At 45.6% G+C, this 20445-nt stretch overlaps 1 protein-coding gene across 1 annotated transcript in view; it reads right to left on the bottom strand.

Annotated features, from left to right (window-relative positions):
* Positions 1 to 20445, bottom strand: part of LOC308324433 (uncharacterized protein) — a 90510-nt gene that overhangs the window by 26239 nt on the left and 43826 nt on the right. Inside the window, exons 6-13 of the mRNA XM_080776480.1 lie at positions 15967 to 16112; positions 9847 to 10644; positions 8518 to 8811; positions 6810 to 7476; positions 6234 to 6712; positions 5694 to 5757; positions 4881 to 5533; positions 3902 to 4175 (exon numbers count right to left, since the gene is read on the bottom strand). Coding sequence (XP_080632606.1) covers positions 3902 to 4175; positions 4881 to 5533; positions 5694 to 5757; positions 6234 to 6712; positions 6810 to 7476; positions 8518 to 8811; positions 9847 to 10644; positions 15967 to 16112 — 3375 coding nt within the window. The remainder of the gene's footprint in view (positions 1 to 3901; positions 4176 to 4880; positions 5534 to 5693; positions 5758 to 6233; positions 6713 to 6809; positions 7477 to 8517; positions 8812 to 9846; positions 10645 to 15966; positions 16113 to 20445) is intronic.

The following is a 20445-nucleotide window of genomic DNA, read 5'->3' as shown; positions in this document are numbered from 1 at the left end:
GACGGCAATTTGAAGGCAAGTTAAACAAGTTTCTGAGCTTCCACTGGAAGTGTTCTGTTGGTTACAGACCCAGCCAATAATAAAAAAAAAAATCAAGTATTATGTTTGTTGTTTTGGAGCTTAATGTGCCAGCTCTGCGAGGAGCTGAGGGAAAACGCCAGGCAGGGCTTGCCTCAGCTGGGCAGGGGACAGCGAGAGAGAGAGAGGGTGCTACTATTACCTGTTTAAAAGTTGGCCCAGCCCAGTGCCTCTTGGCATGGGGCAGAGAGGGAGGCCCAGCCCAGTGCCTCTTGGCATGGGGCAGAGGGGGAGACACTGCTCCATGTCTGTAAGCCCTGCAAAGATGCCAGGCCCAGTTTAGCTCCCTCTCTGCGTCTCCCAGGGAGAGGTCAGCACTTGTAGACTGCTCTGTGTGAATGGACTCATTTCACTGACATCTAAACGTTTGTGTAACCGACTACACAACTAAACTGAGGGCATTTTTGATCCACATTATAAGGATATATAAAAGTCAATTGAAATAAGAATCAAGAAGGTGTATTTGTCACTGCTGCTCGTACTGGCACAAACAGAGACCTGCAATATTCAAACAACAGCATCTGTGATACCATTTAACAACAAGCAAACTTGAAATGTGAAAAAACAAAACATAAAATTAGTAGTTTAGAAGAAGGTAGGTTTTGAGGTGCTGCTCTTTTTTTGCACTAGGTATGTTGGCTTGGGTGTTTTATTTATTTCCGGGCTGAACAAATAATTAGAAAGAAGAAGAAAACACTTTTTTTTGTTGTTTTTCTTCTTTGAAATTATTAGTTTGGTCCAAAATATTGTTGTCATGATTTGTCATGAGTCATGACAAGAGTTGGCTTTGTACGACGCTTATAAGGTCTTTAAATAAATACGTTTTGAAATGTCTATGGGAAAAATGCATTGGGAACTATTTCCTGGGCCTGGCGTCGTCATGAAAGGGGGCAGGACTGCGACGCTCTATTGCTTGAATGTGTAAGTCTCATAACGCCAGTGTACCCGAATACTAACGAATCCACTTTCCACTCGGTAAGGATGCCTTAAATATGACATCACCATGCAGTGTCAGGTGGGAGACAGCAGGGGGCGTGAGTGACCCTGCTCTGTGCTTCCTGCCCAGGGGTGGAAAGGAACTATATTTACTACAATGTTGTACAATGTTGAGGTATTTGTACTTGCCAGTACAAGTATTTAAAATTGCAAGTACTTTTACTTGAGGCACATTTATTTGAAAACAATCTTACCTATAGTTTCTTTGTAGATTTTGATTATTACTACAACATATACAGTATAACCTCTTCAGCCATATATACAATTGACTGGCCATTTGAAGCTGATCTACAGGCTTGCGGTGTGCCATGACACCACACACTGTGAGCCATGACACTGTGAGCCATGACGGTGTGCCATGACGCCACACACTGTGAGCTCGCAGATCTTGAAGTGCATTCCGATGCCAATACTTTTTGCCTTTTACTCAAGTACATTTTGAACTCCGGACTTGTACTTACGTAACAGTTATTTCTATGTCGCAGTATTGATATTCTTACTTACTGTAAGTAAAACATTTGAGCAATTTTTCCACCACTGCATGGTGTGTCGTCCCCCCCTCCTCCTCTCTCTCTAGTCTTAACTGCTGACAGATGGCCTCTCTCTCTCTCTCTCTCTCTCTCTCTCTCTACGCTGTGTGAAGATGGGGTATTTTCACGAGGCCAGTGGTGCTTTGTAAACAACATTCCTGGGCTTCCTCCCCCTCCCCCCCAACGCACGGTTACCCCAAACAGCAAACGGAACAGGGCCTGGGTGTGTGTGTGTTGCGCATGCGTGTGTACGTGCGTGTATGCGTGTGTGAGCGAGTGTGTGTGTGTGTGTGTGCGTGCGTGTGTGCGTGCGCGCATGCTGTGAAATGAGGAGGAGAGGGAAGGGACAACAGCTAGACCCCGCTCATTTGGATATTTAATTAGATGTAAATCTGAGGAGGGCAGCCAAGGTCACAACGTAACCTTTTTGTTAAAAGGATCAACGGCTTGCGGCTTAGCTTGCGGCTGGCTAACCACACTAAACCTCTTTAACTGTTAGATAATGAATCGCACCACACTAGAACCTTTAACACATGTGCTGCACTACATTCACATTCTAAGTTGAGCAGTAAGAAAGACAAGTATTCCTGTATTACTCCATTCGGGAACCCCTTTTGGTGTTTTAAGGATTATGTTATAGCTATTGAAATTACAAGCTCATATAGCGCGGCACCACACTTGTAGATCTGCTGTTTTTGAAAGATCTTGAAAATGTGGCACAGATCTTTGCATATATATATATATATATTCTTTCAGAGCTAAAGTTTTTAACTCAAATCTTTGGGGGTCCCTGGAACAACATATTGTCAGATGTGGGTCGGCGGCCAATTACATATATTTTTTATTATCACTATTATTATTACTACTTTTTTAATTGCCTGCTTATGTAGTCACTATTCATTGATTCACTCGTATCGAAATCCATTCGAAAAAAAGCTCACTGATGATCAGGTCAAATAGGCCTATTGATATGCGATTAATTGAGATTAATTAATCACAAAAAACCTTCTTTTAAATCGTTTTTTATATTATAATTATAATAATATAAAAGTAAAGTAAAGTAGTTACTTTCATAATTCCATGTAAAGTAAAGTAACAAATTACTTTTTTAGATAAGTAACGATAACTATAATTCCTTACTTTTTAAAAGTAACTTCCCCAACACTGCTGAAAACACACGGTCAGTGCATGGCAAACATGCATTTAGTAGTTCACCCTGCCACTGAAAACACACGGTCAGTGCATGGCAAACATGCATTTAGTAGTTCACCCTGCCACTGAAAACACACGGTCAGTGCATGGCAAACATGCATTTAGTAGTTCACCCTGCCACTGAAAACACACGGTCAGTGCATGGCAAACATGCATTTAGTAGTTCACCCTGCCACTGAAAACACACGGTCAGTGCATGGCAAACATGCATTTAGTAGTTCACCCTGCCACTGAAAACACACGGTCAGTGCATGGCAAACATGCATTTAGTATAGTTCACCCTGCCACTGAAAACACACGGTCAGTGCATGGCAAACATGCATTTAGTAGTTCACCCTGCCACTGAAAACACACGGTCAGTGCATGGCAAACATACATTTAGTAGTTCACCCTGCCACTGAAAACACATGGTCAGTGCATGGCAAACATACATTTAGTAGTTTACCCTGCCACTGAAAACACACGGTCAGTGCATGGCAAACATGCATTGTGTGGCAGTTCACCCTGCCACTGAATTTCACAAAACGGTGTTAAAGTTTGAGTTATTCTTTGTTGCAGAGTGATATTAGTTCGACTTTTTATTGTGTGACTGTTGATTGATTGACTGATTGTTGGCTCCAGAGTAGGGAGCGTAGGGTGGAGCTTCATTTCCATCCACCAGCCATCTTATAAACCTGTAAGAGACGCCGGCAGACAGCTTATTTTCTCCTCGCATGGAATCTTAGGTGTGCTTACACTGTCTGAAGGACTGTTGAGGTGGAAATCTAAGACCTTGTCCAGTTAGGAGAGTAAATACTTTCGGTTTTCTACTTTTCTTCATGTCAATGTCTGGTTATATGTAGAAAGGTGAATAAAAAAAGACAACTTCATCTCTGCATCAAGGACTAGTGATTGCTTTCAGCATTTTTCCGGTTTTGAGCTATTTTTCCAACATCTGCCTTTCGGCCAAACACTGCCCACACTAGGCAGAGTGTGACAGGGAGTATCACTCGGATCGCACTGCGAACACAGACCACGTACGTGGAGTATTAGACGCGAGAGCCTTGAGCCTTGAGACGAGACTGTGTTAGATGCTGTCATCGTACCTTGAGCCATGAGAGGAGGTCTGCCGTGAGGGGGTCCGATCTGGTGCGGCGCCGGGGGCTCCATGTGCCCCCCGCTGGGACCGGGGTTCTGGGGCCCGTGGCCGTGGCTCTGGAGGGGCGGAGGGGGGCCGTGGTAGGGGTGAGAGTGGGGGTGGGGGTGGTTGTTACCGGGGCCTGGGTGGGGGTGGTTGTTACTGGGGCCTGGGTGGGGGTGGTTGTTACTGGGGCCTGGGGGGTTACCTCCTCCTCCTCCTCCGCCCGGGGTGGGCTTTCCCTGGGAACAGGAAAATGTTCATAATTAATTCACAATTCATCGTATACTGATTAATTAAACCCATTTAGGACTGTCGTCGAAATAAAATTACAATCAATTTAAAACAATCAATCCTTCTGTAACTTTATCAATGGTGGATTTTTCTGTGAAATGTAATCATGATGTATTGATTTTTTCCCCCCCACCACATTGCATTTAATTTACTGAATTTATTACTCACACATAAACACCAGGGGGTCCCTAGCTAAATCAGAGGTAGTTCCATTTGTACAGATCATGCAAATGGAACTAAATGGACCCGTTGACAGACAGTGATTTTACAATATAAGTTGGGGTCCCAGAGATAGAAATGCCATTAAATGGGGGTCTGTAGTCTAATGCATGTCAAACTGGGGGTCCTTGAAATTGAAAATGGTTGAAAATCACTGCTAGAGCCGCAGATACTCTCTTATCAGGGTCCCTGGCGTATCTTCTCAAATGTGGGTCCGCGGACTAATACATGTTGATTTGGTGGCCGAAACGTCAACCTAATAAAGAGCAACATTTAGTTTGTTCAAAGATACCCTTTTTAATATAGAACACTTATGCCATATCACAACAGATATATCCAGTCTAATATCATGCTATGGATATAATCTTGATACTAGGGATGTCCCGATCACATTTTTCTTACCCCCGATTTGCCCGTCCCTATATATACAGTACCTTGGCCCCGCCTCCTTCGGGGTTGTTCCTGTCCCACAGGTTGACGGACTTGTTGTGGGCGCCGGGGTCACCCCAGGCCGACGTCCCGTCGTCGATCTCCATCTTGCGTCGGATGGAGGGCGGGGACGGCTCCTCCCAGCCGGTGGGCTCTCCTCCCCCAGGGACCGGGAGGTCCTGCTGCTTGTTACCGCTGCTCCAACCCGAACCCCCCCCTGGGACCTGGGGGGGGTCCTGCTGCTTGTTACCGCTCCAACCCGAACCCCCCCCTGGGACACTAGGGAGGTCCTGTTGCTTGTTACCGCTGCTCCAACCCGAACCCCCCCCTGGTACCTGGGGGGGGTCCTGCTGCTTGTTACCGCTCCAACCCGAACCCCCCCCTGGGACCTGGGGGAGGTCCTGCTGCTTGTTACCGCTGCTCCAACCCGCTCCTCCCCCTGGGACCTGGGGGAGGTCCTGCTGCTTGTTACCGCTGCTCCAACCCGCTCCTCCCCCTGAGACCTGGGGGAGGTCCTGCTGCTTGTTACCGCTCCAACCCGCTCCTCCCCCTGGGACCTGGGGGGGGTCCTGATGCTTGTTACCACTCCAACCCGAACCTGCACTCTGCTTCACCGAGCCGGGACCACTCCACCGCTCCCCTGCACCCCCTCCTCCTCCTGTTGGGGATGGCACAAGGTTATAACAAAATAAACAAAACCAAAAGGAAAGAAGTAAGTAAGTAATTACATTTTATCTGTAGTCGATGGAGAAGAATGGCATGATCAATGGTGTCAAAAGCTGCGCTTAGGTCAAGGAGCAGCAGCACTGAACACTCACCAACATCTGCCCTCATGAGAATGTCACTGGAGACTCTTAGGAGAGCAGTCTCAGTGCTGTGCATCTGACGAAAACCGAACTGGAATTTGTCAAATAGGCTATTATTGTAGAGAAACTGTAATAATTGATTGCAGACTACTTTTTCTAATAATTTTGAAATGAAGGTGAGTTTGGAGATTGGTATATAGTTGCTGAAAACTAGGGGGTCAAGGCTAGTTTTTTTTAGGAGAAGCTGAATAATAGCGTGTTTAAAGTGACCAGGGACACAACCAGAGGATAGGGAGCTGTTGATGATTTCCAGAATATGAGGAAGATGTTTCCGTTAGCTGAACTTGAAATGAAAACTATAATGGAGAACGATAACTAACTGAAACTGTATTGTGCATTTACAAAACTAACTAAAAAGAACAGAAAATGCCCTTAGTGTTATCCTCGTTACCAACAGTAACATAATATGTGACCAATTTTGTCACATATTATGTCATTGGGCAATTATTAATTTTAACTTTTTCATAATAATAATAATTGTGTCAGGCCTACCTCCACCTCCGGTACCGTTGGGCCCGTCCTGGGGCTTTCCCGCCCAGCTTTGGGCAGGACCAGCGGGACGCTGGCTGACCGACTCTCCCCACCCTCCACCTCCACCTCCACCTCCACCTCCGGGGCCTGGGGCGGGCTTATTCCCACCCCACCCTCCGCCTCCTCCTCCTCCTCCACCCCCAGGTGGTGCCCCAGAGCCAGGGCCGGGTTTCCCACCCCACCCTCCTCCTCCACCCCCAGGTGGTGCCCCAGAGCCAGGGCCGGGCTTCCCTCCCCACCCTCCTCCTCCACCTCCTCCACCTCCTCCTCCAGGTGATGCCCCAGGGCCCGTGGCAGGCTTCCCTCCCCACCCTCCTCCTCCTCCACCCCCAGGTGATGCCCCAGGGCCCGTGGCAGGCTTCCCTCCCCAGCCTCGGGGGCCGTCTTTCCAGCCTCCCGCCTCCCCATCCCAGGACGCGTTGGCGGGGCTGCTCTTCTTGCTGTCGCCTCCCGCTTCCCCCCAGTCTCCACCACCACCACCACCACCACCACCACCACCACCACCACCGTGGGGGGCTTTCGACTGCTCCCCCCAACCCTGAGGCTTGGCCTTGTTGTGAGAGTCCTCCCAGCCGGTGGGTTTCTCCTCTCCCCAGGACTGGCCACCGTTTTTGGGGACCCCAGCGGGGCTGTTGCAGGGGGCTCCGGGAGGTGGCGGGTTCCCCCAGCCTCCGGGGCCGTTGGAAGGCTTCTTGTTGCCGGGAGGCTCCCCCCAGCCGGAGCCGTGCTGGTTCTGGGCGGCCGTGTTTCCTCCTCCTCCGCCCCAGCCCAGTGCACCCTGCGCGGCCGCAGGCCCGGCGCTCTTGCTCCCGCCAGAGTCGGGTCTCTGGTGCGGCGCCGCCGCGCTGGCGTTCTGGGGACCTCCTCCTCCTCCTCCTCCTCCTCCCTGCTGTGGCTCGTTGGGAGTGGAGTGTCCGGAGCTCCAGGACTCGCTGGCTTCTCTCTTGCTGGCTTCCCTCTTGCTGGCCTCTCGCTTGCGGTTGGCCTCGGCCGTGTCCCAGGAGGTGTGCTGGCGCACCGGCGTCTGGCCCCAGCCGCTGTTGCACAGCACGCGGGGGTCCAGGTCGGGGGCGGGCAGCAGGGGGGGCTGCTCGTCCCCCCGGGACGGGCGGTGCCCGCCGCGGGCGGGATGTCCGTCCGCGCTGTCGCCGCCGCTGCCCTCGCTGGCGCCCGCCGTGCTCTGGGCTCCACTCCACGAGTTCACCTGCAAATGTTGATGTGGTTTTTAGTCATACGACTCCATTTTGGTCACAGCTAAACCCCTTATCCCTATACTTCTTTGCCTTTTGTTTTTTTTACTATTTTGAAAAACATTTTGAATAGTTTAACTAGCCAATCTACATTGACAGGCTGTGAGCTTGTATACTGGCCATTTTAACTATTCAATAATGTTTTGCAAAATAGTAAAAAAAAAAAAAAAAAAGTTTAGGGATAAGGAGTTTAGCGGTGACGAAAATGGAGCCCGTAGTCTTTTGGAATACAAATTCCATTTAGTTTTTAGTCATATTTTAGATATCTGAAAAGTTTTCGGTGTTTGGGAGACAAGAAACACGTTTTACGTGGATAATAGGCCTATGTGTTTTTTTTTTATATTTTAGTATGATGTCATGGACACTGGGCTCACTTCCTTCCTCGAATACAATTCCCATAATGCTTTGGGGCACTGACTGCTCCTCCTTGTGGATACTCTTACTGAGAAAACATGTAGTCCAGGAAGTAAGTGAGCCCAGTGTCCATGACATCAGAGACACCTGGAAATACTAAAACATCTAAAAACATGTTGTTACCCACATAAAAAAAAAAAAATCCTGAGTCTCCCAAACATCATTAACATAAGTGTTAATGATGTTAACATCATTAGTATCCATTTGATATTATATACAAATAGTTATGTGTTAATGTTAAATCAGACATTAAGCACCCCCCCACAGCCTAAATGGAATTACCCTGCGCGTGACATCATCATCATCATACCCGGAAGTTATGTGGGAACGCCTACAGAGTGGCAAAAAACTTCTTTCTGGCCTTGACAGCCCATTCATCCAAACAGAGAAGTCCTATATTTGATTGCATTAAATGACTTCATACAACCTTAAATTCACGCCGTCACTCACTTTGCCACTCCATCTGCCATTCACTTTATGCATGCGCAGGCATACCCTCTATAATTGCATAACTGTTTTGTATGTTACGCAAATCAGACTGATTCGACTGCCAATCTCTCGGTCAAATCATCACCACTGACCTGCTGGTCCTGCATGGCAGGAGAGCCCGGGGCGTCCCAGCCCCCCGGGGCCTCTCCTCCTCCTCCTCCTCCTCCGGAGTGTTGCTGCTGCTTCCCCCAGCTGTCTGCCCCGGTGCTGGGCTGCTCTCCCCAGCCTCCTCCTCCTCCTCCTCCTCCTCCAGACCCAGGGCCTCCTCCTCCTCCTCTGTGGCCCCAGCCTGAACCCTGCGACTCCCAGCCGCATGGCTCCTTGGACGAGGCCGCCTTGGAGTCTCCGTTACTGCCCCACACAGAGCTGCCATCTTCTCCGTTGACCTGCAGGGCGGGTTAGGGTTGTCAGCATGATGATCACAATGACATTTTTTGACAACGATTGAATTGTATTTCTGGTAAACAACATTGTTTTTGGGCTTTATACACAAACATTGCACAGGGCATGGTATTGGGCCTTAACCCCATTCTGACCTGAGATCAGATTCATACGAGGTTTCCACTGGACACACACTGGTCTGATTGACCCTTTCTGACCTGAGATCAGATTCTAAAAAAATGTCAGTCGTTCTTTGATTTTTCAAAAATAGCAGACCTACAAGCTCGTAGCGCGCCACTCGGTGGCACGCTATGAGCTTGTAGATCTGCTATTTTTCAAAAGCTAAGGCATAACATGATGCTTTACACCAAAATGGGTTCCCGTTCAGAATGGGTTAAAGAAATGATGGACAAATGTATACCGGTACCAATAATTAATCCATGCTAAACCCCTTATCCCTACACTTTTTTTTTTTTAAATAATAAAATAAAAAAGTTAAAATAGCCAATCTGCTGTACATCGACACGTTGTGAGCTTGTAGATTGGCTATTTTAACAATTTAAAAATGTTTTTCAAAATAGGAAAAAAAGGGGAAAAAAAAGGGCAAAGTAGTTTTGGGATAAGGGGTTTATCATAGACGGAAATAGAGCCCCAGGAGAGCCCTATCTTTACCCCTTATCCCTAAATTTATTTGACATTTTGTTTTACTAATTTAAATCAATTTAAAAAAGTTCAACTATAGCCAATCTATATCAAGACGCTGTGTGCTTGTAGATCAGCTATTTCAACAATTTTAAAATGTTTTAAAATAGTAAAAAAAAAAAAAAGGCAATTACCTTTGGGATTAAGGGGTTGTGCTAGATAAAGCTGTCCAACCATGGCCAAAACAGGCCTTTCCAAAATAAATCCTGTGTGCTTGTAGATTAGATATGTTCACTATTTTTGTCTACAGAAACATACTGCAAAAAGATATTTGTATCTCATATGATGGTATAATGGGGCAGTATGTAATGATGTAATAACTGCGACTCGAGGCCCACCTGCGAGGCGCCGCCGGGCGGCGTCCGGCCCGCGGGGCTGCCGGCGCCCCAGCCGGGCCCGCCGCGGACGGGGCTGGGCGCCTCCCGCTGCTTGGAGCCGTGGTTTGGTCCGTCGGAGTTAAGGTTCTGAGGTTCCGAACTGAAAGACACATTCGTGGAGGAGGAGGAGGAGGAAGGGTGCGGGTGGTCCGGCGCCCCGGGGTCGCCGCCGCCCCCCCAGGCACTGCCGCCACCCCCCCCCGAGGAGGAGGAGGAGGAGGAGGAGGGGGGGAGGAGGTTGTCAGGCTCGTTGGCCTGAGCGGGTGGCGCGGCGCCGGGCGCCTTGTTGCAGAGGCTGGGCGAGGGTTGCGAGGGGGCGTTGGGGGTCGAGGGCCCCCCCGCGGCCGGGCCACCGCCGGGCCCGTCGTGGCCCAGCGCGGGCCAGGCGGACGGGTTGGCGTTCGGGTTCAGGTTCAAGTTAAGGTTGGGGGCGGGGTTGAGGGAGGAGCCCCAACCCCGGCCCCCTCCCCCTCCCCCGCCTCCTCCTCCTCCTCCCATCTGAGGGAGGTCATTCTTTCCGTCGCCACCGCCCCCCATTAAGGACTGAGGAGGGGGAGGGGGGCAGTTGGCGGCGGGTCCGGGCGGCCCGGATCCCCAGCTGCGATTGGCTGCTGCGGCAGCGGCGGCGGCCTGGTTGGAGAGCATCCCGGACCCGGTGTGATTGGTGGGGCCGGGCCCGGAGGGGAAGCCGGTGCTCATGCCGAGGTCACTGTCTGACCACGAGCATCCTGCTCCGCCCGACGCTGGAGGAGACTGGCTCTGGAGAGAGGGAGGACAGAACAGGGGTTAGTGTTAGGAGACTGGCTCTGGAGAGAGGGAGGACAGAACAGGGGTTAGGGTTAGGAGACTGGCTCTGGAGAGAGGGAGGACAGAACAGGGGTCAGTGTTAGGGTTAGGGTTAGGAGACTGGCTCTGGAGAGAGGGAGGACAGAACAGGGGTTAGTGTTAGGGTTAGGGTTAGGAGACTGGCTCTGGAGAGAGGGAGGACAGGACAGGACAGGGGTTAGTGTTAGGGTTAGGGGGCTCTGGAGAGAGGGAGGACATGGGTATCTGACACAGGGGTTAGTGTCAGCTCTGGTCCATGGCGTTATAGGACGTCACTCATAGACATCATAAGCACTCTTGACTTTTCACTTCTGTGTTTTTCCGTTCACTTCCGTCACACGGCAACCGGAGTGATACAGACGGGTGCAGAACAGCACCGAGGGCCAAAGGATCAAAGGACGTCAAAAGTCGACAAGAGTGCGTTTGACTCCACAAAACCCTCTTTGTGTTGATGAGTAACTAAAGTGTTCTTTGTATTATTTTTTGCAGCAGTCGACAGGCTTGCAGTCTATTATGCGTGAGCAGGAATTGAAAGTACCATAGCGCTATAAGGAGACGTTCTCCTAACGCTATGGACCAGAGCTACAAAGTAACCATGACTAGAATTGGGGGAAAAAAAGAATAATGTCTGTAAATCTAGTTTTTTGTCTTGGTAATCTTTTCATATAGTACATATCCAAGTATGAATGGGGTTTTCATAAATGGCCTAGTATAAAAACAAAAAAGGGTCTTTAAAAAAATAAATGAAAAAGTATATATTTGTAAATTGTTCATACATATTATTAGCCTCATATTGTGGTTTGATTATTAAATATTATATGTGAGCTGTGGATCTACAAGCTCACACCTTGCAGATCAGCTACAGTATGTACTGTATAACCTTTATATAAATATTGCCCCATATTACAATAAACTAAAACTACAACTAATATAACCTAAACTAAAGATAAGCCTTTCCCCCCCCCCCCCCACACAATTTCACTCAAACCGATCCACCAATAATGAAAACGAACAGTCAAAAGGAAATATTAGTTAAAAAACATCAATACTGTACAACAACCTGGGTACTGGTAGTACTATAATGTAAAACTAACATAAGACATCAATACAATTTACAATTTACAATTTAGGCATTTAGCAGACGCTCTTAATCCAGAGCGACTTACATTAAGCAAGAACAAAAAGCATGGGGAATACATCACATAAAAACATTTATCATGAAACATGCGTAATAGCTAGGCGGGAAATAGCTGTTTTCAATGCATGATAGTTCAGTTGGTGATACAAGCATGAAATTTGGCACAGATGTCCTTCATATGTCCCTAATCGATAATCAACCTCGGGCCACGCAGAATTCAAATTTTTTCAAGGTGGCCCGCCAGTTTTAAAAATGGCTGCAACTGTAAATACGTTTTGGACTATTAGCTAGGCGGGAATGGGGATGATAGTTCAGTTGGTGATACAAGCATGAAATTTGGTACAGATGACCTTTATATGACCATAATCGATAATCAACCTCGGGCCACGCAAAATTCCTCCATTTTCCAAGATGGCCGCCAGAAATTGGATAAATGTACATCTGCTCATGCTTAATCCACAGTTGGCGATACAAGCATGAAATTTGGCACAGATGACCTTTATATGACCATAATCGATAATCAACCTCGGGCCACGCAAAATTCCTCTTTGTCCAAGATGGCCGCCAGTTTGCAATTGGACAGCTAGGCGGGAATAGAGGTGATAGTTCAGTTGGTGATACAAGCATGAAATTTGGTACAGATGACCTTTATATGACCATAATCGATAATCAACCTCGGGCCACGCAAAATTCCTCCATTTTCCAAGATGGCCGCCAGAAATTGCATAAATGTACATCTGCTCATGGTTAATCCACAGTTGGCGATACAAGCATGAAATTTGGCACAGATGACCTTTATATGACCATAATCGATAATCAACCTCGGGCCACGCAAAATTCCTCCATTTTCCAAGATGGCCGCTAGTTTGCAATTGGACAGCTAGGCGGGAATAGAGGTAATAGTTCAGTTGGTGATACAAGCATGACATTTGGTACAGATGACCTTTATATGACCATAATCGATAATCAACCTCGGGCCACACAAAATTCCTCCATTTTCAAAGATGGCCGCCAGTTTGCAATTGGACATACGTTTTGGACTACACCAATTTGCGGGGTCTATAAAACTTAGAATTTCCCCTAATTTTGGTATAAGATATGTCCTGGAGGTATTTATACCAAGTGAGATAAAACAATAACATTAGGTTCCAATATGGCGCCATATTTTTCAATATGGCTGCTGAGAAATTGCATAAATGTACATCTGCTCATGGTTAATCCACAGTTGGTGATACAAGCATGACATTTGGCACAGATGTCCTTCATATGTCCCTAATCGATAATCAACCTCGGGCCACGCAGAATTCAATTTTTTTCAAGGTGGCCCGCCAGTTTTAAAAATGACTGCAACTGTAAATACGTTTTGGACTATATGACCTTGCTGGGGCTGTAAATATTTTATTTCCCCACAATTTGATATAAGAGAATATGTTCTGGAGGTATTTCTACCAAGTACAATTAAAAATATATATATTGGGTTCCAATATGGCGGCATTTTTTCAAATATGGCTGCCGGTATATTGCATAAATGTACTGTTCATGGTTAATGCACAGTTGGTGATATAAACACCTGTTGCAGTAACCGATGAAGACATGCAAGTCCTTGAGGAGTTCGTAGTACTCATGTACGATAAAAGTAGTTCCTACAAGGAAGTGAATGAGGCACGACTGGACTTGTTTGCCAGAAAGCAGCGATTATATGATTGCATTCCACCAACAAGTGCCGCTCTAAAGGAACATTGCAAGAGAGCTGCATACCAAGCAGGACATATATGGGGCCAGTCACTCTTGTGCAGTCCTGTTTTGCCAAGTCCAATCCACTGGGGATGGCACCAGACGGACAGAACATGGCTTCCACACTGGACAGATCTTCCAGCAGTGGCCAAATCATGCCAGGAGCTGACGCGATGTGGTTGTAAAAAGGAATGTTGTGGCCGCTGCAAATGTTTTAAGTCTGGGCTTATTTGCAAACACCTCTGTGGTTGCAGTTGCTAGTACACTGGCCTGTCACTTGTCCAGCCACCATGTGTTTATAATGACTTGCCTGAATACAACAAAAAGAAAAAAGAAAGAAAGAAAAAAGAAGAAAAAAAGCACTAAGCTTTATGGGATGCAAGTTTGTGTATGGTGATATAATAATATTTAACATATGTCACCCTATTTGATCTTAGGTCATTTAAAATCATTCAAAATCATTCAAATCACTTTAAAATGTAAACATTTTTTTTTTTAAATGGGCTGAATATACAGAAACCTCCCCGTGGTGCAGCCTGGGAAACACTGGTTGAATATACATCCAAGAGGACAGAATATGATACTGCCAGTAGGCCAATCTCTGTATACTTATTACTTATCTACCTACTTACTTTAAAATGTGCCATAAATGGATTCTGTGTATGGTAATTTACAAATGCATGTGTTACAAGCTCATGTGGAATAACCATATAGGCCTATATTTCTGCAATTTCTCTGCAGCCATATTGAAAAACGTATAGGTCCAATTGCAAACTGGCGGCCATCTTGAAAAATAAATAATTAATTGATTATCAATTAGGGTGGTATAATGGTAATCTGTGCCATATTTTATGCTTGTATCACCAACTGTGGATTAACCATGAGCAGATTTCTCAGCAGCCATATTGAAAAATATGCCGCCATATTGGAACCTAATGTTATTGTTTTATCTCACTTGGTAGAAATACCCCCAGGACATATCTTATACCAAAATTAGGGGAAATTCTAAGTTTTATAGACCCCGCAAATTGGTGTAGTCCAAAACGTATGTCCAATTGCAAACTGGCGGCCATCTTGGAAAATGGAGGAATCTTGCGTGGCCCGAGGTTGATTATCGATTATGGTCATATAAAGGTCATCTGTACCAAATTTCATGCTTGTATCACCAACTGAACTATCACCTCTATTCCCGCCTAGCTGTCCAATTGCAAACTGGCGGCCATCTTGGAAAATGGAGGAATTTTGCGTGGCCCGAGGTTGATTATCGATTATGGTCATATAAAGGTCATCTGTGCCAAATTTCATGCTTGTATCGCCAACTGTGGATTAACCATAAGCAGATGTATATTTATGCAATTTCTCAGCAGCCATATTGAAAAATATGCCGCCATATTGGAACCTAATGTTATTGTTTTATCTCACTTGGTAGAAATACCTCCAGGACATATCTTATACCAAAATTAGGGGAAATTCTAAGTTTTATAGGCCCCGCGAATTGGTGTAGTCCAAAACGTATAGGTCCAATTGCAAACTGGCGGCCATCTTGGAAAATGGAGGAATTTTGCGTGGCCCGAGGTTGATTATCGATTATGAAAAAAATATTAAAAAAATGTATTTAAAAAAATACTAAAACAGTCTGTAACAAGCAAAAACCAGCAAGTTTTATTGAAATTGTTCTTTTGAAAACTGTGTTGCCTTATTGTAAACTTGCTTGATGTGGTGGTTATTCATGTTCATATTGATTGTCATGTCACTTATTGGTGTTAGTGAATCACCTGCCCATGCAGTCGTCATCAGTCACGTGATGTGACGACTAGGTTTAAAAGGGAGTTGTCACATATACTGCCGATTATCACCTGATGAAGGCCGTTCACGGCCGAAACGTCGTGTTATATTTATGGTGTTTTGAATAAAAAACAAACACCTTGGAGCAAACCTGTGTGCGGACTCTCTTCTCTTCACTGTATGTACCTTATTAGTCCAGCACCAGACAGGAACTGGATGTGCGCTAGCCACCTACCTTTTTATACTGATTATCGATTATGGTCATATAAAGGTCATCTGTACCAAATTTCATGCTTGTATCACCAACTGAACTATCACCTCTATTTCCCGCCTAGCTATAAGCTAAGAAAGTAACTATAACAGTGGAATATCTATAATGAAATAAGCTATACATCTATACTACTATGATATACATTATGTACTATGACATACTATGACTACATACAATGCACTTATGCTGTTTACATAACATTCTATAAGTCTGTATCAAATGCTATCTAAGTCTACAGAATTGCTATCTAAGGGGGTGGGGTAAGTGCTATGGGCCATGATGGAGTCTGAAAAGGTGGGTTTTCAAACTTTCAATACTGTACACCAACCTGGGTAATGGCGGGCCACGCCTCTGTGTCCGTACGGTCAATGATCAGATGATCCCAGCATGCACTGGGAGACGTGGAGGTGGCACTGGGACCCCAGAGGGGACTATCATACTGGGACCCCTCCTGGGAGCTCTGGACAGGCAGTTCTGGAAGAGAACAGACCCTTTGTTTATTGTCACGTCATCACAGGTTTACCGGTGTGTAACGAAATGGTGGGATTATTAGGGGAGGTGAGAGAGGGGAGGGGTCATTCCATAATGCGGGGGGGGGGGGGGGGGGGGGGATTCTGATTGGTCCCCGACTGACTAACGAGCAGGATCTCTCTGCCTTGTTCCGCCCTGGTTTTTGGAGAAATACATTCAAATTAAAACAAACATGATATGACCAGTCACCATGCTGCACTTGTGATGTAGTTTTTTGGTGACACCAAGTTTAAAATAAGAATTGGATGCACAGAATATCAATACGAAGCCACTGAAAAACACATTATTTCAGTGGTAGTTCATGGAGAGAAAGGATTTTTGTCCAACCACGAAACAGCAACCAATGGGATGCGAAGAGGCCAGGGCACAACAACGGGCGGGACTTGACAAAGGGTGAATTACAGAAGGATCAATGGAAATTAAGGATTCTAACAGATATAACAGATATAATTACAGAAGGGTCAATGGAAAGGATTCTATATGTAACATATATAATTACAGAAGGATGAGTGGAAAGGATTCTAACAGATATGCCAAATGATGTGTGATCAGGGCAGTTACATAATAGTTGTGACAGAGCCGGTTCAGGGAGTCATGTGTCATCACGCCCACACATTATGGTATGGATGAGTTACCATGGAAACACAATGTGTCTATATGAAAGAAAGACGATACATCTGTTTTAATATGAGCATCAGTGGTGGAACGTAGCTAAGCACATTTACTCAAAATTACGAGGTATTTATGTTTCACGTTACTTGTTATTTCCTAAGCAGTAGAGCATTTCCAAACTCCACTACATCTCAGAGGCAAATATTGTACTTGTGTTTCCCTCCACTGCAGTTATTTCAAGACTTACTACGTATTACTTTGAAGTAACTCATAACAAAAAAAAAAGCATACATTAACTGGCCCTTCATTTATACTTTGGTAATTTGAAAATAGACAATCTACAAGCTCACCACATGCCGCTGTGCGACACGTGGTGAGCTTGTAGATCTGCTATTTTCAAAATATATTTGTTACACACATCGAACTTGTGAAACTGTATACGTCTCACTCGCCCAGCAGTCTGCCGTCTTCCGTCACCCAGGCGGATGTGCGCTTTTCGCCCCCCCATGGCGTCTTATACTGGTGTCAATACCCATGGCAAAGTAAAATGCAATACTGGACGTGAACTGGTAAACAGTGTTTCTACAGTGCAGCATCGATACATTCGCTTAACCCATTCTGACCGGGAACCCGTTTTGGTGTTAGCATCATGTTATGCTTTAGCTATTGAAAAATAGCAGATCTACAAGCTCATAGCGCGCCACCGAGTGGCGCGCTACGAGCTTGTAGGTCTGCTATTTTTTGAAGAATCGAAGAACGACTGACATTTTTAGAATCTGATCTCAGGTCAGAATGGGTTAAGTAAAACACGCGAGTACTTCTTCCACCGCTGACGAGCATCGGTGCCACCCACACTGGACAGAACAGCGCCGTGAGATCCATGAACGTCGCACAGAAACAATAAGGCCCGCACGACGAGGAGATGAATGGAACGTTTAGCCGCTGGTGAGCGCTCTGCTCTGGTGAGCGCTCCACTCTGCTGTGATGTGAGTGCATGAGGAGAGGACCATTACTCTCAACCAGATCCATTATTAATATGCTACAAAAAGACTGGAGATCCAGATTCTCCTCATTCATTAAATAATACATACGGTATACCTCCATGTTCTTTCCCTGGGCTACCCCCTCAAAAAATGCACGCACGCATGCATGCACGCACGCACGCACGCTACAAAAAAATAGCCGATCCACAAGCTCATGACGTGGCTCGATTCGACACATTGTGACCTCGCTATATCGCCTTGCACTGTCGATCTGTCATAGCCTGGAAACCAGACTCTAAAAAGTATTCTAAATCATGAGAGTTTTCAGAAAAACCTTCAGTGGTTCTCAAACTATTTCATGTCAAGGACCCCACAAATTATATGCAATTGGCCGCCGACCCGGGTCTGAAAATACTTTGTTCCAGGGACACCCCAGAAGCAAAGATATGAGTTAAAAACGTTTGCTGTGAACGAATATATTCAACGATTTGAACTAATTTACACGATATTAAAAAAAAAGTAGCAGATCTACAAGCTCATTGAGCGCACTCAACAGCTACAGTTTAAATTAATGGTTAAAAGCTTGAAAATAGCTAATAATAGCTGGAACTACATGTTTCCCTGGAACTAAATATTTTGAGATGGGGGTCCGTGGCCCAATAGAGATACTTCTGGGGGGTCCTTGACATGAAAAAGGTTGAGCACCACTGACATAATTATAGAAACATAAGGTTGTCATAAGGTTTTTATGTAACTCTGGTACTGATGTGCCTAATGAAAGGCTGCCCTGGAACCTGCCCTGAGAATTCCCCAAAAACCCCTGAGTCAGCTTCATGTGGTCCTATACTCCTTGTTGTTGTCACTGCGCCTGTGAAGGCATGTGCGCATGCATGCATGCATGCGCACATCTGTGCATATGCATGCATGCACGTCCTGCACGCCCACAGACCCATTGAGTCACAGCAACAACAAAGTGTGTTTCTCCCCTCACTTCACAGTGGACTTGCAATGCTCGCAAAACAATGTACTGTATGAGAGAGACAGATAGAGAGAGACAGAGGAAAAAAAGGGGGCACTGTGTTTCTAACACACACACACACACACACACACACACACACACACACGTGCGTGCAGCACTGGTCGTTCTCTGCTGTGAGAGAACAGGCGACCGCCATTTTCGCAGTCCTGAACCTCTCTCTCTCTCTCTCTCTCAATTTCAATTTTTTTTTTTTTTCAATTCAGTTAGCTTTATTGGCATGAATGTAGTAGCTACAGTATTGCCAAAGCATGAAGTTCAACAAAAGAACCGAACAAAATAAAATAAATACAAAATATAACAGAAAACACGCAAATAGAACATTAATTTTCACAATACAATATGAAAATACTGTCAAAATGTACAGTATTAAATATGTCCGTGGTGTGTCGAGATGGTTCGTGTCAAGATAATAGTCATTGTGTATATTTTTCTAAGTGTCCCTCATTTTGTGACATGCAGTCACATACTGTGCAGCCAGATGTGCTGCAGGTCCCTCTCCCAACAGAATGAGTTGTTTGTCACTGTCATGCAACTCTTTAAACTTTGGGATCAACAACTCAAATTTATTAAAATATGTGGTTCTTATATTATTATATTTATTACAATGAATTAGAAAGTGTGTCTCAGTCTCTACCTCAGCTGAGGTACAGTGACCACAGACTCTCTGTTCTGGAGGTAGGTAGGACTTCTTGTGTCGTCCTTTCTCTATGGCCAGACTGTGGTCACTCATTCTGTATTTAGTCATGATCTGTCGCTGTTTTTTATCTTTGACCGTATACAGATACTCAGCCAGTTTATATTCATGTTTTAGGGCCAGATAACAATTAAGTTTGTTTTGAGTTTTGGTTTGATTGTTCCAATGTTCCAGATATGTGTATTTTATTTGTTTAATAATTTGGTTGACTCTAATTAGTGGTTGCAAAGCAGTGCTGGTCTGAGGTTGAGGCTGGACACTGTTCTGTGGTAGCTGATCAATAAGTCCAAGGACTAGTTTGCAGAAGGGACTCTTTTGGGGTTTCATCTCCTGGGATTGCAGGGCCTGGAATCCCAGGCTGTCTTGGGGGCTTGATTTAAGATGTAGCCAAAACTTTAGTGTTCTTTTCCTAATGTTGATAATTAATGGGTAACGGCCTAATTCTGCCCTGCATGCGTTGGTTGGTGTTTTCCTTTGGATGTTTAATATGGATCTACAGAATTCTGCATGCAGGGTTTCTGTGGGATGTTTGTCCCATTTAGTGTAGTCCTGGTGACTGAGTGGACCCCAAACCTCACTACCATAGAGAGCAATTGGTTGGATAATGCTGTCAAATATTTTTATCCAGATTCTAACAGGGATATCAATTTTATAAAATGTTCTCCTAATGGCATAAAATGCTCTGCATGCTTTATCTTTTAGTGAATTCACTGCCAGACCAAAGTTACCTGAGGCACTAATCTTAAGTCCCAGGTAATCGTAATACAGGGTGTGATCTAAAGGTGTGTTTCCTAATTTAAATTGATATTTGTTTTCCTGAGATCTGGCCTTCTTTTGGAAAATCATGACTTTGGATTTGTTCAGATTTACAGTCAGGGCCCAGTTCTGACAGTACTGCTCCAACAGGTCCAGGTGCTGCTGCAGTCCTTGTTGTGTGGGAGACAGCAG

This window comes from Protomyctophum bolini (genome assembly GCF_963924005.1).
Source record: "Protomyctophum bolini genome assembly, chromosome: 11".
In the NCBI taxonomy this organism is placed as follows: Eukaryota; Metazoa; Chordata; class Actinopteri; order Myctophiformes; family Myctophidae; genus Protomyctophum; species Protomyctophum bolini.
The sequence above is the reverse complement of the archived record's forward strand: the minus strand, read 5'-3'. Positions and strand labels throughout refer to the sequence as shown.